Raw genomic sequence first — 25,892 nt, 5'->3', positions numbered from 1 at the left:
TACTATCTCTAACCCCCAAGGTCTGCATTCTGCTTCTAACACTAGAAAAACATTCTCACATTTCAAACTCTTTCACAAAGCAGTTCCCATGCATAGCAAACATAACACAATGTTCTTTTAAGTATACGAACACACATGCATAGTGATTCAATTAATATTTTGTCTATAATTGCATTTTTCCTCCACAAACTCCTTAAGGCAGTTATATGCTCAAAAGTTGTTGCTGTTTCTGGAAACCTGTTTGCTTTGACCTCATATCTGGAGTTAATGCATTTATGCTGTTAATGTGTTGCAGCCTGGAATATGTATGTATAGGCCTAATTAATATTCAAATTGAATATTCAGACAGTATATACTCATTGTATTTCTGTGCTTTGAAGATTTGCATATTAGAAGGAAAAAAAAACATTATTTCTGTGGTAGAAAACATTGTGGCACCAAGGTCACCTACTATGGGGGCCCTTGGGTTTGTTATAGCCCCAGGGCCCTGCATGTTCTTAATCCAGGCCTGGTCTTGTATAATTCATAAGAGATCTGTGCATTGGTGTGAATGCAGCTTATCGGATCTCCCACTGTCTAAGGCATCCTTGTTAATAATCAAACAACAGTAAAGATGAGAAAGAGAAAAATCACCCACAGTTCTTAAACGCTTTACTAGCTTTTATATTTTGAAGCTATATTAGTTTATATATTTAAAATTCTTATACATTTGTTTTAATTAAACTTTTTCATGTGTAATTATTTTAAAAAGCACTTATAATTACATATGTATTTAAAAAAGATTTTAAGATTTATTAATAAGATTAATAAGGGGAAAAAAAGATGAAGAATCATCGTTTTGGAATCGGATTGTAACTCCCAGTATCAGAATTGGATCAGATCGTGGGGTGCCTAAAGATTCACACCCCTATTAGGAATCACAAAATAGGGGAGAGCGGGGCACAACCTAACGCTTTTTGACTTTCTCAGTTTGTGTAAATCCACTTGGGGTTCAGAGTATTTTTTTTTTCCCACATTAATTGCACACATGTCAAGTACAATTACGTGGTTTTGTTTCATTAAAGGGTTAGTTCACCCAAAAATGAAAGCGAGTCGAATCAGCGGTTTGAATCGCCAAATTTCAGCAGTTTGGCGGTTTGACACGCGATCCGAATCATGATTCGACTCACTGATTCATAACGCTTCGAAGCTTCATGATGCCGTGTTTTGAAATCGTCATCACTATGTAAGTCGTTATTTAGGGTTTTTTTGCGCACAAAAACTATTCACGCCGATTCATAAAGTTATTTTAGAACCACTGTAGTGAGATGGACTTTGTAACGACGTCTTTAGTACCTTTTAAGGGTCTTGAGAGTGTAAAGTGCCATTGTGCCAATGGAGGCCTTTCAGAGCCATCAGATTTCAACTAAAATATCTTCATTTCTGTTCCGAAGATGAACGGAGGTCTTACGGGTGTCGAACGACATGAGGGTAAGTAATTAATGACAGAATTTTCATTTTTGGGTGAATTAACCCTTTAATACAGTGTATACTTTTTTCTTGATTTACCCCGAAAGAATGGAAGTGAAATGTGACAACATGCCCATAGGTGGGGTACATTGTAACATGTGGTGGGGCAGAATGTAACATGACCAAATAACAGCTTAAAATGTTCTCTGATATAATCAAAAAAATATACAAGACAAACTAAAATATTTTGTCAATAAAATACAATTATTAACTTTTTTAAATAAAATAATGGCATTTTTTAATAATTAAAAATATAAGCATTTTTGAGTTTGACTACAAATACATCGCTAAATACAGCTATACAGCAGAGTTCAAAACATAATAATAATGAATAATTTCTGAACATTAACTCTCAGTCATTATTCACACTTTTCTCATGGTTTCTCAAAGGAATTAATAAAAGTATAGAATATAATGGTGTAGTTCTAATAGGGGCTCATTGTAACGCAGTTACAGCACACCTGCACTGCACAACTGGGATGTAAACCGCGGCTTGTGTCTTCTGCTGTTAGATCAGCATTAAAGAACATCTCAACTGTTAAATAACAGATATAATATTAAAATAATATCGGATTTGTCTTATTTTAAATAAACAAAAAAAACAGAGATGAAAACTAAACTTAAGTATTTTTTTAATTTTGGAGCAATTTTTTCTCTGAATAATGTTGATATGGCAACTAGTAAATACACTAAGTTTCGTCATTCTGGCATGTGTGGAAAGGGTTAAAACATGCGTGTTACAACTAACCCCGCGTTAGGTTGTGCCCCACGCTCCCCTACACCCCAAAATCATACAATTTTGCCCAACTACTTTTGAAGTTGTGTAGCCACCCTTTTAGCACCATCTGATGTTAATTTACAATTGCAAGACAGGATCAATGTCAGACAGTCGGATGGTCAGGCGAGGGGCAAACAGAACCAACAGGGAAATCCCAACTCTCGATCGGAAACAGGCAGGTGTTCACGCAACAAAGCGGTCCAGAGAGGCCAACGGTAACCCATCCAAACTCCAGCACCAGTAACAGTCCAGATGTTCAGCAGCTACAGAGCTGTCCGGGATCAACGGATTCTGGGGAGCAACAGGGAATCGGAACGCAAACTGGGCAGAGAAAAAACATTTTGTTAAAAGAAAAGAAAACCCCAAAAAAACAACTACACAAGAAAAAACAGGCAGGTGACCAACAAGAAGCACAGAACACACTGGCAGGGAACAAAGAGGAAGGAAGCATCGATATAGCAGAGAAATCGGACACACTGAAACACAAACAGCTGTGTGTGAACGCACGTGGAAAAGACAGAAACAAAAAGAAAGAAGAGAAGAAAGCTCAAACCGGCTGGACAGGGAGGTGGTTCCTCTTCACTCTGTGCTACCATTCGAATGATGTTGTGACCGAAATCTGTCATTAAAGAGCATCAAACAAACACTCATTGTATAATAAAAATGTAAGATGACGCTTTATCAAAAATAGTATCAAATTCAAAACAGAGGAAATGTAAGGTTTTTTTTTTTGCTCCATCAAATGACAGGCTCTACCGTCACCTACAGTTTTTACGTTTTTAAGGATATATTTATATTTTAAGTATTACCTTTTAAACACTGAGCAATTGGCAAAGGGTATTTGCTTATGATTTTTTATTTTTTTTTGCTTGAAATATGAAATTGTAATTATTTCATGGTCTTCTGTCATTATATGCATCAATCAAAATGTGAATGCCATAATTCTTACCCTTAAGCGTCTCTAATTCTTGGCTGTTGCGTCGCACAGGATTCCTTGTTTCAGCCCTCTTCTCCAGTTCCATCGCTCTTTTATCCAGGTCCACCTGCCTTCTGTCCAGTTCCACTGATCTTTTGTCCAGTTCCACATCCCTTCTCTCCTGTTCCACCACTCTTCTTTCCAGTTCGGTCTCTGGCTCACTTGACTGTATGATGTGACATTAAGATTGTATTTTTAAAACTTGGCTTCTCATGGATTCTTTTATATTTGAATTATTTCATTGGGAAAAGCATGCTTTTATCCACTGTAAATGAAGAGTGAATTCAGAGTATACAGAGGAACACTGTTAAGTTTCAGGAGTAACAACCACATTTAGGAGTGAATCCCCTAGATTCAGAGATGGGCATAAATACATGTGTGTTTCAGACATCTATCGATTCGATACCTTAGCTTTTTTTTTTTTTTTATGGGTTTAAGACGTCTTCTGTGCACAAAAGGCCAAATAGCAGCCATTTCTACTTATTTCTGACCAGGTTACACTGCAGCCTATTATTGTGGTGAACATTATTAAATAAATCATGTTGGTTGTGATGATACCAAAATTATAGATAGAAGTGAAACAATTCTCAATACCACAGCAAACACTGATACTAGGCTAACTAATGTCAAGCAATTACTGAAGACAAAACAGTCACTATAATATATATATTTTTTTTTAGAGACAAGCAACAGGACAAATAGAACAAATGTACTAAACTAAGTTTTTCAGGTAGGTCAGCCTAACAGCAGCCACTACAGAAGTTAAATAAATCAAATCCAAAACAAAACTGCATACACTCTAAAAAGTACTTCAGCCACAACTTAAATGCATGGTTGCAAGTAAAAAATTCGAATTTATTATTCTAATTCAAATTTTTAAGTTGACAACATTATTTTGTTGAGTTCTGTTGACACAATTTGTATTTGGTATTGGTGGAAGATCTGCTACACTGCTGCTGCTGCAGAGCAAGTACAGAGACTTGCTACTGCCAATACATTCACAGTCTAGCAAAAATGGTTCAGGAATGGTTTGAGCACAACAACGAGTTTGAGGTGTTGACTTGATCTCAATCCAATCGAGCATCTGTGGGATGTGCTGAACAAACAAGTCCGATCCATGGAGGCCCCATCTCGGAACTTACAGGACTTAAAGGATCTGCTGCTCACATCCAGATACCACAGCACACCTTCAGGGGTCTAGTGGAGTCCATGCCTCGACGGGTCAGGGCAGCTTTGGCAGCAAAAGGGGACCAACACAATATTCATAATGTTATGCCTGTTTGCTTCAGTGATTCACTCGTGCAACTGTTGACATGACGCTAGTTAAAACATTTCTAACATGAAGCTTGTTTAAAACTTGTAAAGATTGCTCCATTTAGGAATTGATAACCGGACCACACAATATGCGCAGAGATGTGGAATAAAATTAATCACTTAGCTTAGATGTAGTTTTTCTTCTTCTTTTAGTTTTATGGCCGATTGCAACCATAACTTATCAGGTGCAAACCGCCACCAACTGTAGCGGAGTATGCAGCATGGATTAGTTTAGATGTTGATTCCAGATGCGTTCTTTGGATGTTGTTTGAATGTTAAGCCGCAGCACATTGGCCTTCATGTTAACTGAAGGCAAAGTTAGAATCAACCATGGCATCCTCACGGTATCTTAATATTCCAGGAAATTCGCTCACCCAATGGTATGAAATAGAAAGTCATAAGCCACGTACACATTGCAGCTAAATTCGGTTGTCAATTCACCTTTTAGTGCTTAATCCTGTTCTGTACACACACACACACACACACACACACACACAATTAGGGCTGGGCGACATGGCCGAAAAAATTATCACAATAAAATGTTTCATCAGTCGATATTGATAATAATTATCACGATAAATCTATCTAAAAAAGTTTTTTTATAAACTCATTTAGGAGTGTGCATTAAGTTGTCACTCTGTAAACTAACAAACTTTTTTTTAACTTTTTTTAAAGAGGGTTATTTTTATGTGTCGTATTTTATGAATTATAAAAAAATTATATTATAATGAATGAATGATCTATCTAATATTGTGCATAATGATCTGTCTGCCGAGTGCCGAGCTCTGATAAACATTATAACAGATTATCCACATTACAAATCAATATCATACATACCACATCCCCTATCCCCTTGCAAACCCCCACCACCTCCATTATTCAGCTCAATATACTTATTAATAGAGCCTCTTATATATTGCATATACCGCTGAGTCTGTGTGTTTGTTCAGTGCTCAGGCTAATGGCCGGGGGGGGGGGGAGGTTTGGGGGGGATGGGGTTTTAACCCATGAAAGCGAGCCAATGGATACCACACAGTCTTCAACCTCTAATTCACTACAGAAAGTGAAAGTAAAAACATCTTTCATCACACTGCATTAATGCGGCATTAACCCCCCCCCCCCCCACACACACACACACAACCTGTGTAAGAGTTCATTTAATATAGCCAAAATATCTTCTTGTCGCAAACAGTAATAAAAGTCACAGCAACAATGCGCAAGAGTTAGCCAAATTGCCAACACTGCACTCCAGCTTTGGAATCTCAGCCTCTGTCAAATGTCTATTCTTCACTTGGCATGGTTTAACTGCTCTGAAACACTCCACTTATTATGGGAACGTGTTTTGCCTTTATGCATTTTCATTGTGTCAGTTTTTAAAAAATAATTTGTCAGTGATGGTCTCTGACATTTTTACACAGAGATCTAAATGAACAAATGTACATTTAAAGTACCAAATTGAAAGAAGCAGAACTAATAGGCTATATCAAAACAACAATTGCATTACAATGTGAATTACTTATGAAGTCCATAAGCTGTATAATTATGTTAGCTGTGTCAAACGTTTAAATTAAAAATATATGACTTACACCTGCGCCTCCCATTTTCTTCTGGCCGTTGTTTCTGCCAAATCTGTAACAATATATACATATATAATATTTATCCCTGTTTGCGCAAAGCTTCACTGTCCAAAAAAAATATGTACTGAATAAAAAAATCTAAATATCAGGTTGGGAGATGAGACTTTGTCAAGTTCAGATGCTCTTCGTCCCTCCGTGTCTCTGTGCAGCTCACATCAGCACATCAGACACACAGACAGCCCCTCCCAACTCCCTTCCCAGTGGTGTTTTTCTCTTCCCGGTCTGCAGTGGTCAGTCTCTATCAAAAGTGCTCCAAGGAAGGAACAGTGGAGAACTGGCGACAGGGTCATGGGCGGCCGAGGCTCATTGATGCACGTGTGGAGTGAAGACTGGCCCGTGTGGTCCGATCAAACAGACGAGCTACTGGAGCTCAAACTGCTCAAAAAGTTAATGCTGGTTCTGACAGAAAGGTGTCAGAATACATAGTGCATCACAGTTTGTTGTGTATGGATCAGTCAGAGTGCCCATGCTGACCCCTGTCCACCGCAGAAAGAGCCAACAGTGGCACGTGAGCATCAGAACTGGACCACGGAGCAAAGGAAGAAGGTGGCCTGGTCTGATGAATCACGTTTTCTTTCACATCACGTGGATGGCCGGGTGTGTGTGCGTCGCTTACCTGTGGAACACATGGCACCAGATGCACTATGGGAAGAAGGCAAGCCGGCGGAGGCAGTGATGCTTTGGGCAATGTTCTGCTGGGAAACCTTGGGTCCTTCCAACCATGTGCCATATATGTTCCCTGTGTGTGTGTGTATATAATGAAAAAAACAAAAAAAACAAAAAAAACAAAAAAAACAAAAAAAAAAAAATATATATATATATATATATATATATATACGTGTGTGTGTGTGTGTGTGTGTGTGTGTGTGTGTGTGTGTGTGTGTGTGTGTGTGTGTGTGTGTGTGTGTGTGTTTACTAACAAATGTATTTAGAGCACGGTTACTAATTTTGTCATAATTCCTATTTGAAAGTCATATCTGTGGAGATATGTCAATTCATACAATTTAGAGTTTAGTTTTTTTCAATATTAGGTGTTTTAACTCAGTTCAGTTTTGTCTCTGCACACTGTAAAATACAAAATAAATACATTTTGTTAATTAATATTATTGCATTAATCTGTATCTAGGCCATAATGTGATTATTAGGCTAAGTGATGAAAGCTGTCAAAAATTGTACCAGTGAAAGAAAATGAGAGAAAATTGAGTTAGGCCACAGACGGCTCCGACCTCTGCGACTCCACGCCATTGCTGCAAGGAAATGAAACAAACACGGTTAGAAAAACTGCATGTTATGCCAAACAAATAAAGCATCTTGGGCATTACAAGCTTCCACAAATAAGTTTGTTTCAAAAGTGAGACAGATAAAAAAAAAAAGCAAAACAAAACTGTGGTCTTAGATGATCTGTCCCTCTGCTTTTATTATAATCAAGCTTTCGGTAGGCTATTACTCAGAACTTTGCATATACAGTAATAGTGTACGAAAATGTATTTAATTAAATCATTAATTCTGTATATATGCCATTTATCATTAATTAGGCCTATTGGATTCAGAAAATAGTTAGGAAAAAGTGTTTTCCTATTAATGACAAGACCAAATGAAGACAAACAACTCTGATCTTCTGTTTTATTAAAGGGTTAGTTCACCCAAAAATGAAAATCCTGTCATTAATTACTTACCCTCATGTCGTTCGACACCCGTCAGACCTCCGTTCATCTTCGGAACAGAAATTAAAGGGTTAGTTCACCCAAAAATGAAAATTCTGTCATTAATTACTCACCCTCACGTCGTTCGAGACCCGTAAGACCTCCGTTCATATTCGGAACACAAATGAAGATATTTTTGTTGAAAGCTGATGGCTGAGAAAGGCCTCCATTGGCATTCAGTACACTTATACTCCCAAGACGGATAAAAGGCACTTAAAACATCGTTACAAAGTCCATCTCACCACAGTGACTCTACAATAATCTTACGATGCGACGACAATAGTTTTTGTGCGCAAAAAAAATCTAAATAACACCTTTTTCCAACTTGTTGCTGCCTTCCGTGTGTGCCTCCACGACGCATGCGCGAGAATATGACGCAGATCCGGCGTTCGGACAGATGACCCAGAAGTGATTTGTTTACAATCAGAGGAAGACGCGCGTGTCTAAGCTGTTGAATTCTACATTGATCGTGCTTTAGGTCTCGGCGTAGTTCTCAAAATGGGATTAAAGTGTGCATTTCATGGATTCCCGAGCCCCGGCGCTACGTCATATTCTCGCGCATGCGTCGTGGAGGCACACGCGGAAGGCAATAACAAGCTGGATAAAGGTGTTATTTTGATTTTTTTTTGCGCACAAAAACTATTGTCGTCGCATCGTAAGATTATTGTAGAGTCACTGTGGTGAGATGGACTTTGTAATGACATTTTAAGTGCCTTTTATCGGTCTTGGGAGTATAAGTGTACTGAATGCCAATGGAGGCCTTTCTGAAGCCTTTCTCAGCCATCAGCTTTCAACAAAAATATCTTCATTTGTGTTCCGAATATGAACGGAGGTCTTACGGGTCTCGAACGACATAAGGGTGAGTAATTAATGACAGAATTTTCATTTTTGGGTGAACTAACCCTTTAAGATATTTTAGTTGAAATATGATGCCTCTTAAAGGCCTCCATTGGCTCAATGGGACTCTACACTCTCAAGACCCTTAAAAGGCACTAAAGACGTCGTTACAAGGTCCATCTCACTACAGTGGTTCTAAAATAACTTTATGAATCGGCGACAATAGTTTTTGTGCGCAAAAAAACCCTATATAACGACTTGCATAGTGATGACGATTTCAAAACAAGGCATCATGAAGCTTCGAAGCGTTATGAATCACTGAGCCGAATCATGATTCGGATCGCGTGTCAAACCGCCAAACTGCTGAAATTTGGCGATTCAAACCGCTGAATCGACTCAGTGATTCATAACGCTTCGAAGCTTCATGATTGTAACTCCGCTTCGCGTCGTGACCGCATCACCACCTCGGGTGTGCATTATCATTCTAATAATTGAACGGCCCGTCGTCAATTATTCCTTACTTATAAGTGTTATAATGAACCTAGTCTTACATTTGTTGGCTTAAATCTGTTTTACTTCATTCAAACGAATATGACGTTTCCAAAAGAAAAATATATATATATATTAATGATTTGTTTTTGTTATTAGGACAATTTTAACTCAAACCCCAATTTTGCTCATTTTCAAACAGCCTTTAAAGTTTATTTAGAATCTGTAAAGTTGTTAAAAAATCAAAAAGCCCAAAGAACTTTATTGCTGCTAAATTAATTAACATATGTTTGAGATGCCCTTTAATTGTGTTAAGTTTTATTTTATTTTATTGGAGTTATCACAAATATTAGGCTATATACTTTTGACAACATCATAAAAAGAACAAAAAGGAACGAAAAATGCAAAACAAAATGCATAAAGAGCAAGTGGTAATATACATTACATTATATAAAATAGAGGTGTCTCAAGAGGCACTTATTAACAATCAGGCTAAATGTCACAGAGCATACAGTCACCTGTTCATTATAGGAAATAATTCATATTATAAGATGTAAGTTACACAATGTTATGGATTTTAAGGCTGGGGTAGATGTTGTATCCAAGTAATACTTCAAATATTTACAAAATTAATTAGTTTCAATTTATTATTACACGACCGCGCTCGTCACCATATTGGGCGTGGCCTGCTCGCTCCTGGTGGGTCGTGCGCGAGCCCGTTCCCGTTGAGGGCGGATTACGTCAGTTACAGTCACCGACCCGTGTAACACGGACACTGATCAGAGGAGAACAGATGAGGGTATGTTAGACCATTTCAGACATTAACAATTAAATCTGTCACTTTTATTCTTAAGTGTCTTACTTCGGGCGATATGATGAGTCATCTTGTCATGTGTCGGTGTTGTTGTTATATATGAGGCTCAATGACAGCTGTGACTCCTTTAGCTTATGCTACATTAGCTTAACATGCTAGCATCTCATTCTTACTTTGACAAACTTAGTGAGGCACGATATCAATAACCTTTAATGTGTTATAAAGGCAACATAGTGGGTTTATGGTGATCCCGATTACTATTATAACTTAAATGATTATGAATGTGATCTGCTAATGCTAGTGTACCAACCTTAGTTTGTCATCAGTTAGCTTTCATTTGCTTTATGTGTGATAGTTTTGACGTCTCTTCAGTTTAATTTCAGTAACATTTTCTCATATATGACATTTAACTATTTAAATCCATTATAGTTAGCTCAAGAAAAAGCTCATGAAGACTGCAAAGTAATTGTTAACCAACATAAACATTTATAATGAGCAAAGAAAAACATTTGAAATAGTTTGCCATTGATTTGCTGAATAATATTGATTGTTTGAATAATATTTTAAAGTGTCTTTTACTGTTTTTATTTTTGTTTGTATTTTATAGGATTTTGCTGTTTTCCACATACAATTGCTAAATTAAATTAAATTTTAATTCTAAGCAATGGTCAGCGCTGTAACACATCTGGACATTGTTTTGATGTTTTATATATTATCAGGTGATCCACTGAAGGCCGTGATGATGAGGATGCTGTCGCGTCTCTTCAGGCTGCATGGCCTGTTCGTCGCCTCTCATCCGTGGGAGGTGATCGTGGGAACGGTTGCCGTGACGATGTGTCTGATGTCCATGAACGCTTTCGCTACTAATGACCAGATCTGTGGCTGGAACCATCAGTGTCCCAAAGTACAGGAGGTACAGGGATCAACTTCAGATCATAAGAACCAGAATACACTGTTATTATATAGATCTGTTCCACTTAAAGGAACACGCCGACTTTTGGGGACTTTATCTTATTCACCGTATCCCCCAGAGTTAGATAAGTCCATACACACCATTCTCATCTCCGTGCGTGCCATAACTCTGTCTGACACACCCACTGCTAGCCTAGCTTAGCACAAAGACTGGAGGTAAACAGCTCCAGCTAGCCTACTGCTCAATAAGTGACAAAATAACACTGGGAACTATATTCTCAGAAGGCGAAGCACTGCTACTTCTGCGGAGTGATTTGCTCTATTACTCCAACCCTGAGCGAATCACTCTGCAGAAATAGCAGTGCTTCGCCTTCTGAGAATATCGTTTCCAGTATGTGTACGGTTAGAAGATGGCTCACGTGACCTTGTTATTTGTACATGTTGTGATGTGTATAGTCACAGCGTGTACAAATAACAAGGTCACGAGACAAAAAATAGGATAATGTTGGTGTTATTTTGTCACTTATTGAGCAGTAGGCTAGCTGGAGCCATTTACCTCCAGTCTTTGTGCTAAGCTAGGCTAGCAGTGGGTGTGTCAGACAGAGTTATGGCACGCACAGAGATGAGAATGGTGTGTATGGACTTATCTAACTCTGGGGGATACGGTGAATAAGATAAAGTCCCAAAAAGTCGGCATGTTCCTTTCAGGAATTCATTGACATAAAAAAAATCTCTCTTTGTATATTTACACACAAGGGTTATGGCTCAGTTCCTATTTGAACGGTTTCATTACTACTGAAGTCTAGCTCAGTTTATAGGCTGCAGTGTGCTGTGTTATTAGGAAATATGATCTTTACAGATGCGTATCTTTCAAGTTATTATATAAAACCAATATTAACATGCAGATTGTTTGTGTTGCTCATGTTTTTTAGAAAATTATAAGTAGTGACATGATCATTTTAACCATCACACGATGCATAGCCATCATTTACATCTACGTCCAGTTCAAAAACCTGCGTCAGCTCGGCTCCAAATACATACTGGGTGAGTTTCTCTCTGTTCAAACAGTCTTTATACATGTGATGTATTACCAAATGAAGTAGGATATTCAACAAGTTAGTGTTTATCCTGGAGAACTAGATGGTCGTTATATAATTTAGGATTGTTCACTATAAGAGCAGGAGTCTCTCATCTCGACTAGACTGTTTTTAATAAAAAAGCATTTATTGTTTGTGTTTCCTGTCCAGGGATCGCAGGTCTGTTTACCATCTTCTCCAGCTTTGTGTTCAGCACTGTGGTCGTTCACTTCCTGGGCAAAGAGCTCACAGGACTGAAGTATACTCTCCACCGTCTCCCTCGTTCATTATCTTCTCCGTGTCTTGAGTTTGTCTGTAAACCGTGTCCTCGTGTTCCTCCAGTGAGGCGCTGCCGTTCTTCCTGCTGTTGATCGATCTGTCTAAAGCCTGCACACTGGCCAAGTTCGCTCTCAGCTCAAACTCACAGGTACAGAAATATGATTTTGCTGCCAATATAACATTAAACAACATCATGAATATTGCTTTTTGGTTTTATTTGACCATTTCTTCAAGAGCATGTAGATTCACAATCCGTCCTGAGTCAGATGTTTTTATAGTGTTTTGGGTTTTTAAAAAATGCTAAATTTTTAGTAAATTTCAACGATTTCTTGTCCATTTAAAGCTGCACTATGTAACTTTTCCGTCCACTAGAGGTCGCCTGTTCAAACAAATGCGTAGTTTGATGACGCCACATTTGAGCGCAGAATCTTGGGACATGTGGTCTTCACCTCACAATCGGTGGACAAGAATCGGGATAGGACTCGGGCAGAAATCATATTCATGGATGTGATTATTAACATTACTGTAGTATGAAGCAGAGCAGGAGCGATTGTTAATAAGAAGAGCGCAATACAAGCCTCGCGAGCAGCGGGACCTTTATTATGGCATAGTCGCTGGCAGGACTTTTATTATGACACAGACGCCATTTCCGCTTTTCCGGTCATGAGTATGAGGTAACGCAGCTCTGTTTATCATATTAGACACACCTGAGTGTGTTGAAAATGATGTGATGACATTACTCTGTGCGTTCTCTCAGCGGCTGCTATGACACTTGTTCACACTGCAGTGAGAGTAAAGCGTTTCTGCAAAATAAAACCAGAAACTGAGGGGAACACGAGAGGCGACTCCCTCACACGTCCCGGTTCCTTGGTTAAAAGAGCAATTTTCTCACGATTTACAAATAGTTGGAAACATTTGGGATATTGCAAGTACTCAACTGAACAAAATATATAACACTGGCCTAGTGGCTTTTAGATATTTTACTGAAAAAAATTTACATAGTGCACCTTTAAATAAATTGCTTAAAAATTAATGATGCAAATCATTGGTTTGTTTGCATCATCAGTGAAATGAACACTATAAATAATGAACAAAAAATACACATTCCAGAAATGTTTTGCTGATATATATATATATCGAACTATTATTATGCTTGTTTGCTTGTATCGCCACAAAATGTAACTATATTATTGGCCAGCTCTAATCTGCTAAACGTCTCTATAATGCATGAAGATATTAAGATATTATAAACATCAGGATTTTCTGTAAAGCTGGTTTAAAACAATGAATATTGTAAAAAAAAAATTTTTTTTGTATTTGTATATCAATTTTTGACTTGTGTATCTATGTGAATATTTCTGTTTGATATTACGTGCTTTTATATTTGTGCATATGAATGTAATGACGGGTCATGTGACCCACAGGAGGAGGTCAGAGAGAATATCGCTCAAGGCATGGCCATGCTGGGACCCACGTTCACACTGGATGCGGTTGTGGAGTGTCTGGTCATCGGGGTGGGCACCATGTCTGGTAAGTTAAAGGAACATGTGACCCTGGAGCACAACACCAGTCATAAGTCGCACGGGTATGTTTGTGGCAATACATTGTATGGGTCAAAATTATACATTTTTCTTTTATGCCAAAAATCATTATGATATTAAGTAAAGATCATGTTCCATGAAGATATTTAGAAAATGTCCTACCATAATTATATCAAAAATGTCTTATTATTAGGAATATGCATTGCTAAGGACTTCATTTCGACAACTTTAAAGGGGATTTTCTCAATGTTTAAATTTTTTTGCACCCTCAGATTCCAGATTTTTGAATAGTTATATCTCGGCTAAATATTGTCATATCCTAACAAACCATACATCAATGGAAAGCTTATTTATTCATAAATCACTTAAAATTACCCTTATGATAGGGCTGCCACTAACGACTATTTTTATATCGATTAATCTATCGACTAATTTATCATTTTACTTAAATTTTACTTTAAAAAAAAATAATTTAACTTGCAACGTTGGCCTTCAGTAGTGTACTATAAAAAAGGATAAATGTAAACAAGCCCTTGACAAAATGTAAAACTAAAAGAGTAAAAATGTAAAAAGGTACACATTTGTAAACCAACATAACAAAAAAAGAGAATATCAGCAAATACTTTTTATATAGAATAGTGTTGTCACGATACCAAAATTATGACTTTGAAATGTTTGCAACAATCCCATTAATTATCAATCATGTTAACACTAACCACTATTCTGAACAGGTTGGGATGACCGAAATCTTATTTCATGATACAAGTAATTAGGGCTGCTCGATTATGGAAAAAATCATAATCACGATTATTTTGGTCAATATTGAAATCACGATTATGTAACACGATTATTTCACATGACTTTGGGAATGTGTTGTATTTATTAAAAATACACCTTTCAACAATTCAATTGAAATTGTAACATTTGTTGTACTTTTTGAACTATTAAAATAAATAATATAACATTGTAGTAAAACGTTGTTTGTACGGGAAGAAGGAGGCGGGAACCGGCGGACATTCAAAATGTTTAATCAAAATAAAGACAAAATAAAATGGCGGCGGCAGCCCCTCGCGGTCGACTGCCGCCTACATACAAACACAAATGAAAATAAAAAGCTGCAGCCCCTCACGGACGACTGCAGCGAACACAAAATAAAACATAACACAAAACCCAGGCCTGGTCCTCTCTCGTCCCTCACTGTTGTCGCTCCTCCTTTATAGTCCCTCACTCCTCCGCAAGGGCCGAGATCGCTGCGGCGCGCAGCTGGCGCTCATCCTCCCTGATGAGCGCCGCCTCGTCCCGCCCTCACGGTCCCTCGGCCTCGCTGCCCGCCACAAACATATATTCAAATCAAAGTATAAAAGTATTCACGTAAAAATGATAATCACAAATAAATAAGATCAACAATATGGTTCGGCTAGATATGCTTTTCAGGTACGTCTAACATTAGTTTTCAGGTACAGAAATGTATCAAATGTAAGGTAGCATTGCATATTTGAGTGCATAAATTAAAGATGAATCCTATTAAACTTACAAAAGCTATTCAATCCGGATCGGATATGCGTCGTCTTTCTCGACTGTATAAAGTTCACTTAAGGCATATACAGACTATGTCTGCTAGGATACTCATCAAGATGGACATGTTGACATACGTTTTGTGTGAGTTTGTCCGTTCAAGAGCAAGACTTGAAAGAGAACTCAATATTTGCGCGCTGAGAGACATGTGCGCGCTCTCGGATGAGTGAACAGAGATACATTTCCTCACAGCGCGCGCGGCTTCTCATTCGCGTCTTCTGGCACAAAACCCGGGTGATGACGGTGAAAACGACTGGTCATATTCAAACATACGGCAGCACTCGCATGCATTGAACAAAGTTTACAAAGAGAGAATTATTTGAAAAATATGAGGGGGAAAAAGGACGTTTACACGGCACCCCTGCTCTCGTCAGTTTTTGTTTCTTTATTAGATTGTCATAGGTCACTCTGTTTCATTTTCAAGTGGTTAAACAAATTCGCGGTGTTCCCTTGCGTTGCAGCCACTACCATGTAGCAAATCTTGCACGTAACATGTTTCTGCTCGTCGTCTGATTCCTCGAAGCCAAACTGTTCTTAGACAACGGAGTTGGTTTTGCCTTTTTTGCTCACCAAACGCTGCTGTAACTGCCCTCCTTCTGCCATCTTTACTCGCGCCGAGTTTTTAAATTCTGCACACGAGACTCCCGATCTGAGAAAGTTTGTGGCTTCGGGAGGGGCGGATGAGCGCGTGCGCGTTTCATTCAGAACGCAAGGCAAAATAATCGTTTTTTCTCGATTGTACTATTTTGGTGATCGTTGGGAGGCAAAATCGAAATCGAAATCGAAATTCGATTAATTGCACAGCCCTACAAGTAATTTAATATTTTTGAAATGTAATTTTATAATTACAATATAGATATTTAATATGATCAGTTTTTTTTAAATTAGCCAAAATGTAAATTACAAACACTATGACAAAAACAGTGCTTTATTTAGAGTTACAGTAGGTCTATTTAACAGTAGAAATTAAATAATCAAATGTAAAAACAAAAATGCATAGTCACTCTGTAAATTAACTGATTCTTAATAAATATATTAATGTTATTAAGTCAAGCATGGGGGGATTTTCTATTTTCTTTGTTGTTTGATTAACATTAATCACACAGAATATTAGGCCCGGCCCTTTAAGAGCTGCACGGACCATATTCATTGTAACACACCCGATTTCTCACTCAACTCTGTAGACGTTCACTAAAGACATATCCAACTGTGTTTACCTGAAAACTCGCCAGGACGTGCATTTTTACATATATTTGACCATTCAAACCCAATAATCCGCGAAACTGACATCGCAATCTGTCTGAGTGAAAGGTATATGCGCGGCGGCGAGCGCTTCAGGTCAGAGTCCGGCAGGCGAGTAAGTCCCGGCTGCGGCACACTTTTTCCTGATCTGCGCGTATATATTTGACTGTTCTGCTTCCATTGTTTAGTGAACGGTGGAAGCAGAGCTCACACACACGTCCTCACTCCTGCTGTCACACATTGACGCACATTAAAAAAATACTGCTCTTGTGTGCTGTCATTTTTAAAGTACCGGAACTAAAACAATTTCATATCGTACCCAACTTACACAGTCGACTAAAAATATTGACGTTGACTAATTATCAGGGTCGACGTAGTCGATTGTATCGACCAATCGCGACAGGCCTACCTTATGACTGGTTTTGTGGTCCAGGGTTGTCAAAAGTACAGACCATGATACCAAGTCGGTACTGAAGTGTAAAAAAAAGTGACGCTGTTGAGTGGAATCGTAAACTCCTCTGATTGCTCAGTGCTCATGTGCTCATCAAATATGTCTGTGATTGGCTTTAATGACCAGCGCTTAAAAACATGTTGTAAATATACATCACTGATGCTTTTCACAGAGGGCTTACACAGATACACACAGGTGCTTTTGAATGCAGGCGTCTATCAGCCTATCGGTCCGCTGGTCGACGTCTGCTTGTACTTTCAGATGCTCCTTCTCCTGCTTTCAAACACGTCCGTGTGCTTTCAAACGCTCCCGTGCGTTCATTGTATCCAATCACAGAGACATCCGATGAGCGCGTGAGCACAATGGCCAGTCAGAGGTGTTTATGATTCCAGCTCAACAGAGCCACATTTTTTACATTTCAGTACCGACTTGGTATCGCGGGCGGTACTTTTGACAACACTAGTCCAGGGTCACATGTCATGTTGTCTCTTTCTTGCTTTCTCTCGTTACCGTTTTCCTCCAGAGGAGTTGACAAATGACAAGCAAGGTTTCTAGGGTCATAGAAACGTTTATGAGAGGGATTTGTGTGAGCTAATCGTGATGTCAGGGTGTGGAAAAGTCATGGAGAATCTCAGCTTTAAAATATTTTGTGCGATTTTTAGTCAAGGAAATGTATTGGTTAGAAGTTACTTGAATGTCTTAATCTGGCTTTAAACTTCATATTTATGCATCTGTAACTACTTCCTGTCTGGTTCCAGGTGTGCGTCAGCTGGAGATCATGTGCTGTTTCGGCTGCATGTCGGTTCTGGCCAATTACTTTGTGTTCTTGACGTTCTTCCCCGCCTGTGTGTCGCTGGTGCTAGAGGTCAGTGCAGGATTTGTTCCTTGTTTATGATGCATAACATCCATTTGTGAGTGAACATTGACCCCAGTCCCTCACCCCTGTCTCGTCCAGTTGTCCCGTGAGAGCCGTGAGGGGCGGCCCATCTGGCAGCTCAGTCATTTCGCTCGCGTCCTAGAGGAAGAAGAGGGAAACAAACCGAACCCCGTCACTCAGAGGGTCAAAATGATCATGGTAAGCTCGCACAGTCAGGTTGACAGATCAAGCGGTCACACACTGCTGTTGTGGAGGATTATTTTGACTCTTCTGCTTTGCGTTTTCTTCAGTCTCTCGGTCTGGCGCTGGTTCACGCTCACAGTCGCCTCGTGACTGAATCTCCGACGCACAACATGAGCAGTTCAGACGTGGTTCTGCCCGCGCCCAACATGGAGTCCGACAGAAGCATGTCCAGGTACGAGCTGAGAAACACAGCGGTGTTGTTGTGAAGATTTCGTCCGTCGTTTTTAACCCTCTGGGGTTCTTCATTTATGGGTCACACTCAGGACCTTCGGGTCCGAAATGACCTGGAGGGCGGGATTTAAATAAAAAAGATTTGAGTAAAATCAATGAAATATATTTTTGTTCAATAATATGTTTTCTTTTATTTTTTGGTGTTTTGAGATAAATATTAATTATAAATCATAAAATTATGCAATAATTATTACCCATTTTTTCCCATTGAATATAATAATAATAATAAAAAAAAAAAAAAAATTATATATATATATATACACGCAATAGCATATTTTTACCACTATAGGTGATCTTGCGTTTTTAAATTTTTTTTACAAATCGTAGCTTCATCGGAATGGTCCGAAACTTGGTGACTTTATTGGTACTTGGTATATGAACACCCCAAAAAACAGGATTTGGGGACAGGATTTGAAAAGTCTAAGTGGTCGTAAAAAAAATAGTCACACTCAGGACCTTCGGGTCAAAAATGACCCCCATAGGAAATGAATGGGAAATTAGTTTTTTTTGTGCATACAATCTACAAATCAGCCAGGATGCAGAACAAAAGGACTCAACAGTGAAGGGGTGAATCTCTAAAACATCAAGAGTGCAAAACAGACAAAAAAACTCTCTCACACACACACACACACACACACTTATACACACAAAAACACACGCACACAAATTAACGCGTGCCATTCCAAAAGCTAATTGTTTTGTGTGTGTGTGTGTGTGAGTTTTTTTGTCTGTAGATTGTATGCACAAAAAAACTCCATATTTCATATTTTTGCCAATTTCTCATTCATTTCCTATGGGGGTCATTTTTGACCCGAAGGTCCTGAGTGTGACTATTTTATTTATGACCACTTGCACTTTTCAAATCCTGTCCCCAATTTTTTTGGGTGTTCATATACCAAGTACCAATGAAGTCACCAAGTTTCGGACCATTCCGATGAAGCTAACATTAAAAAAAAAATGTATTTAAAAAAATTCGGGTCAGAAATGACCAAAGAGCCCCAGAGGGTTAACAATCTCGTTGTTGTTGTTGTTCTCAGTGTGGATTTGGAGCAGGTCATCACACTCTCTCTCGCTCTGCTATTGGCGGCCAAGTACGTGTTTTTCGAGCAGGCCGAAGCGGAATCCTCCTTGTCAATCAGATCTCCGGTGGCCACGCCCAACTGCGCTCTGACCAATAGGAGAGAAGAGGAGCGCTGTCAGAGGGATTCAACCCCGCCCAAAGTCCTGAAGAGGGTCAATACTAATAAAGGTGAACGAGAGCCGCCGGATCTTTTCTTCTTTTAACTTTTGTTCATTATTTCAGCTTTTTTTCTCTCCTTTCGTTGGTTGATTCATTCTTTTTTAGGTAAATTTCTGTTGTTAATGAATTGGTTCTCTCTTTCATTGTTTGGCACTTTCTCATCGCTCTGTCAGATGGAGAAGGACAGCGTGAGGAGGAAGAAGCGGATGAGCTCCAGTCTCACCAGCGCCGCCCTGTGGACGAATGTCTCGCCATCCTTAAAGATCCCAAAGTAATCAATCAATCAATCACACACGTGTTGACTGATCTTTGAAGGTCATGTGCTTTACATGATCTCTCTTTATCTCTTGTTTAAGAGAGGAGCTCGGTTCCTGAGCAACGCTGAGGTGACGGCGTTAGTGGAGTGCAGAGGGATTCTGGGATACCTTTTGGAAACGGTGCTGGAGAGTCCAGAGAGAGGCGTGGCCATACGCAGAGAAATGCTCTCCGCCAAACTCCCGGACTCGTCGGCGCTGGAGAATCTGCCCTACAGACACTACGACTACTCGAAGGTGCGGCTCGCGATCAATCCAGCGTCACGTGTGTGATGAAGTGGCGTTTAACTGCGGTTTCCTCATTCTCAGGTGATTGGCACTAACTGTGAGAACGTGATTGGCTACGTGCCTGTGCCAGTGGGCGTGGCCGGACCGCTCCTATTGGACGGGAGAGAATTCCACGTCCCCATGGCAACGACAGAAGGCTGTTTAGTGGCCAGCACTAACCGAGGATGCCGAGCCGTCACAGTGAGTCATATTTTCTTCATTATGTATTTTTTTCTGTCTTCTGCTCATTCTTTTTTTTATTTATTTTTTTTTATTATTTTTTCTGCTTTAATTTTTTTTCTCTGTCATTCCTGCACCTTTTTTTTACTTATTTTCTCGATGAATTCATTCTTTTGTTGCTTGGTTCTTTTTTTGTTTTGTTTTTCTTTCTTTCTTTTGTTCATTCTTTAGTTTTTCTGTCTTGATTTCATTCTTCTTTTTTTCGTTGATTCATTCTTCGTTTTAGTTTATGATGTTTATTTATTTCTTTGTTTGTTCTTCCATTTTTGTTCATACTTTCATGTGTTTGTTTCTTTCCTTACATTTGTTCATTGGTGTTTTTCCTCTTTTTTTGTGGTGGGGAGGATATTTTCTTTTGCTCATTTATTCTTTGTTTCTTTTTTTAATTACTTAGATTTTTTTTTATCATTTTCATTATTTTATATTTTTTATCATTATTTCTTTTTTCTGTCATTCCTTTACTTGTTCTTTCTGTCTTTTGATAATTCTTCCATTCTTTTGATTGCTTTGATTTCTGTTTATTAATTTGTTCATTTGATCATTTATTGTTTTACTGATTTGTTTGTTTGTTCTTTCTTTCGTTGCTTGATTGTTTCCTTCCATTTGTTCATTAATTCATGTATTGTTTTTCCTCTTTTCTCTCTTTTTTCTTCTGTTGCACATTCATTCTTTGTTTCATGTAGAGCTGCACGATTCTGGATAAATTGAGAATGATTTTTATTATTTGTTTCAAACTGAAATTACGATTTTCTTACGATTAGGAGCAGACATCTAAACAGTAACATGTAATTTATTAGAGGTTCTGACAAAATGTTCATGGCTGCAGTCTATTTACAAATGTTTTATTCATTTGAAAAATGAGTGAATGATTCAATGACTCACTCATGAAGACTTCAGGGCTTCATTCGTTTTTTGAACGAATCTTTTGAATCTCTCAGTCTACTGGTGTAACGATGTAATTGATACAGTCTTTATTTTTATTTAAAGCATCAATACTTTAAACATTTTTGGTTTGAACTGTTTGCGAAGCTATTTCCTACCTATACATGACACCTGCTCTCTGGATCAGCGGCAGCGCCAACATGCTCACGGCGATCGTGCTTGTCAAAGCTTTAATAGACACCATGAATCACTGTCATTAGGAATAAGATCACATGGGTGTTTGAATCGATTAATCGTGCAGCTCTGGTTTCCTGTTTTCTCTCTCATTGTAAGCGTCTCCTCTCTAACAGAAGTGTGCTTGTGTCTGTAGTTGTCGGGTGGTGTGAGCAGTCGCGTTCTGGCGGACGGAATGACCCGCGGGCCGGTGGTTCAGATGCCGTCGGCGTGCCGGGCGGCGGAGGTCAAGGGCTGGCTGGAGAGTTCAGAGGGCTTCAGTGCCGTCAAACAGGCCTTCGATCACACCAGCAGGTCAGGGGGCGAAGGTCACATACCGAATAGGCCCTATATAGCACTGCTATGGGAGAGTGATAACTTTAGCTCTGTTTTTTTCAGGTTTGCTCGTCTGGACCGGCTGCAGGTCAGCTTGGCCGGGAGGAACATGTACATACGCTTCCAGTCTCAGACCGGAGACGCCATGGGCATGAACATGCTGTCAAAGGTGTGTGTGAGGAAGCAGAGCTTACAGCGAGCACCTGAACTCTTTCCTCCAGTACAGGGTGAAGGTTTAAAGGCTGTGTTTGGTGTGTGTAGGGAACAGATGAGGCTCTGAGCAGACTTCAGGAGCGCTATCCTGACATGCGTCTGTTAGCCGTCAGCGGGAACTTCTGCACCGATAAAAAACCAGCCGCTGTCAACTGGATCCAAGGCAGAGGAAAATCCACAGTGTGTGAAGCCATCGTACCGGCACGGGTGGTCAAAGAGGTCAGACCGAAGATCACTTTTGTTCCTCTAGGGGGCGTCAGAACTCTACAAATGTCTCTGTTTAGCCTCCTCAATGTGTTCAGTGCATGAATCACAGTTGTTTGCTTTGGTAATGTAGTGTTGTGGTGTTTGTAGCTGTTGAAGACGAGCACAGCCGCTCTGGTGGAGCTGAACATCAGTAAGAATCTGGTGGGTTCGGCGATGGCCGGAAGTATCGGCGGATTCAACGCTCACGCGGCAAACATCGTAACGGCCATCTACATCGCCTGCGGACAGGTGCGCGATACACACTACTGTACATATTACCTGAGAAAAAAGTCAGAACTTAATGTTTATATATGTGTTATAAATATAAACTTAATAGCGTTTGCTTGCCGTTTTTATATGAAATAAACTGTAAACCTGAGTTAAGATTTCACAGCACGTTGTGTGTGTGTGTGTGTGTGTAGGATCCTGCGCAGTCGGTGGGCAGCAGTAACTGTATCACACTGATGGAGTGTGTTGGGACGGATGGAGACGATCTGTACATCTCCTGCACAATGCCTTCATTAGAGCTGGGCACTGTGGGCGGAGGAACCGGACTGCCCGCACAACACGCCTGTTTACAGGTACCACACACACTCTCACACTCTCTCATTCTCTCTCTCTCTCTCAGTATGTCTGGTTCACTATTTTTATGGGGACTCTCCATAGGCGTAATGGTTTTTATACTGTACAAACTGTATATTATCTCCCCTTACACTAACCCATCACACACACACACACACACACACACACACTACCCCTAAACCTACCCATCACACACACACACACACACACACACACACACACACACACACACACACACACACACACACACACACACACACACACACACACACACACACACACACACACACACACACACACACACACACACACTACCCTTCACTCACACACACACTACCCCTACCCCTAAACCTTCCCAACACAAACACACTAACCCTACCCTTCACTCACACACACACTAACCCTACCCCTAAACCTTCCCATCACACACACACTAACCCTACCCATCACACACACACACTAACCCTACCCCTAAACCTTCCCATCACACACACACACACACGCACACACACACACACACACACACACACTAACCCTACCCCTAAACCTACCCATCACACACACACTAACCCTAAACCTACCCATCACACACACACATTTACCCGTAAACTAACCCCTTAACACCAAACTCATTCTGTATGATTTATAAGCTTGTTTCCTCATGTGCACCTCAATTTAGGTCCTCACTGTGACACAAGTCCCCATGAGTCTGTGTTTATTCAGGTTGAATTCCCTTCCGGGATAGAAGACCATGAACACACACACTAATGGTGCGTTCACACCAGACGCGAATGAAGCGTAAAGTGCAAGTGATTTACGTGTTAAGTCAATGCAAAGACGCAAATAGACATTCTGCGGCGCGAATGACATGATTCGGGCAAATTGAGCGTTTGACGCGTGTAACGTGTGATTTACACAAATCGCACAAGTTTAAAAAAATCTGAACTTTGGTGGATATTCACGCCACGTTAACCAATCAGAAGCTTGCTCTAGTAGTGATAACAATGAGGACAAAATCATATGTGGATACCCGGAGCTGTACGGTACATCTTTGTACTTTATAGAAACAGGAATAAATCTTGCTTGGAAGAAAGTGAGTGAGGAGGTCGGACAATCTGGTAAGATGTAAATAACGCGCTTTACTCAATTTGAGATATATATATATATATATATATATATATACACATACACACATTTGAGACTACAAGCTAGCTAAAGCCGGCAAATTGAGCTTATTTGCCATATTTTAAAACAATCCATGTCAGCCATTTCACAACGAGATGAGCCGGCTGGCAGAAGCCCCTCCCATGATGCAATTTCACGTCTGTTGTGCAGTGAATGTCACGCGCGAAAGAAGCGAGTAAACTCAAAATGTTCAAGCGTCCACTACACGCGAATAGTGCGATTTATTCACGCAAGTCGCGTCTGGTGTGAACACACAGTCACACACTCGGACAGCTCAATGGTCAGTGAGGCACTGAGATGACCCATGTTTTGTGTGTTGTCAGATGTTGGGTGTTCAGGGTGCCAGTGATCAGTGTCCCGGTGAGAACTCCCGGACGCTGGCGCGGATCGTGTGTGGCACAGTGCTGGCAGGAGAGCTCTCACTGATGGCCGCACTCGCCGCAGGACACCTCGTCAAGAGTCACATGACTCACAACAGGTCAAACATATACTATACGACTATACATATAGAACCATATAGTATAATATTCAATACATAATGAATATTCCTTTTTTCATTTGCAATGTCATGCAGGAAACGATACAATAATGGAAAACAAATTGTGAATAAAACAAAGATAATTTTACATTTCAATCAATGCGTTTCTAGCCATTTCTTTGTAATTATTTGTGAAATTCACTAGCATATTGAGTAATTATATATGTAAAATATATTTTTATATTACATGATTTCTTTCTAAATTGCCTAGTGATATTACAAATATTCCATTTATAGTACTAATATGGTTTTAGATGACCGTTTTGTTTGGATTCTGATGCTCTTTTACCCTCTCAAACAGGTCAAAAGTCAACATTAGAGAAGCTGAATCGCAGCCAAAGGAAGCTTCATGAAGCACGGCACCCAGAGGACTCTGGGAAATGGAGTCTGGAGCGTCTGTCCGTCCGTGTGGTTCTTCGTGTTCATTGTCATGGCGTCTGAAGACACGGCCTTTCGCAGTGGACAGATGTCCAGAGGAGCTTTCTTCTGTGAAGCAGCTCGATTAGCAGTCTGAACGGGAATTATGGGAAATACTAATGCTTTACCTTTGCTTTGTGCCTCAATTTTATAAGGCGACGACATGAGTAAATGAGCGAGATGCCCAGTGATCGTGACTTGTGTCTTGCACTACAAGCCAGGCTTCTTTTGCACACTGGCCAAGTTTAGACTAAACCCTGATCTCAGATCAGAGCTTGATGGGGGGCGTCAGATTGTGAATGAATGTATTTAATGTGTCGAATCAATCACGCCAAACTCACTGTGACAAACTCCACAGACGGACCTTATAAACGAGGTGCTAATGTCATTTAATAAGTGATTTAACTTTATGAATCTGAGTGTGGATGTTTGCACTATCTGCATTGTGTGTGTGTGTGTGTGTGTGTGTGTGTGTGTGTTACTAATGAATGGTGTTTCTGAATCACCACTGTATGAGTTGTCTGTAAAGTGCTTCAGCTTTTCTCGATGAAAGCAAATCCTCTGACTTTCTGACTACAGAGAGTGCGGGTAAAGCCATATCAGTGTCTTTTAGAGTTGCTTTCTCTCCTGCTAAACTATTGATTACATCTTTTTAAATGTCAGTATTTTTGTTGAAGAACTCTGTTTAAAATGCATCAAACGGGAAAAATAAACATTATCAGAGATTTATTTGCA

At 39.7% G+C, this 25,892-nt stretch overlaps 1 protein-coding gene across 1 annotated transcript; it reads left to right on the top strand.

The window, feature by feature from the left end:
• Positions 1 to 9,982: 9,982 nt before the first annotated feature.
• hmgcrb (3-hydroxy-3-methylglutaryl-CoA reductase b) lies at positions 9,983 to 25,892 on the top strand. The gene is given in 20 exon segments (XM_079834083.1): positions 9,983 to 10,042; positions 10,777 to 10,970; positions 11,902 to 12,013; positions 12,217 to 12,366; positions 12,369 to 12,472; positions 13,749 to 13,854; positions 17,892 to 17,998; positions 18,089 to 18,208; positions 18,301 to 18,425; positions 19,522 to 19,733; positions 19,898 to 19,995; positions 20,081 to 20,275; positions 20,348 to 20,506; positions 21,798 to 21,955; positions 22,040 to 22,145; positions 22,238 to 22,408; positions 22,544 to 22,684; positions 22,858 to 23,016; positions 24,526 to 24,680; positions 25,042 to 25,892. Coding segments are annotated over 19 exon segments (2,604 nt in total). The 5' UTR covers positions 9,983 to 10,042; positions 10,777 to 10,796; the 3' UTR covers positions 25,094 to 25,892.

Source organism: Gobio gobio (genome assembly GCF_949357685.1).
Source record: "Gobio gobio genome assembly, chromosome: 14".
Lineage (NCBI taxonomy): Eukaryota > Metazoa > Chordata > Actinopteri > Cypriniformes > Gobionidae > Gobio > Gobio gobio.
The sequence above is the reverse complement of the archived record's forward strand: the minus strand, read 5'-3'. Positions and strand labels throughout refer to the sequence as shown.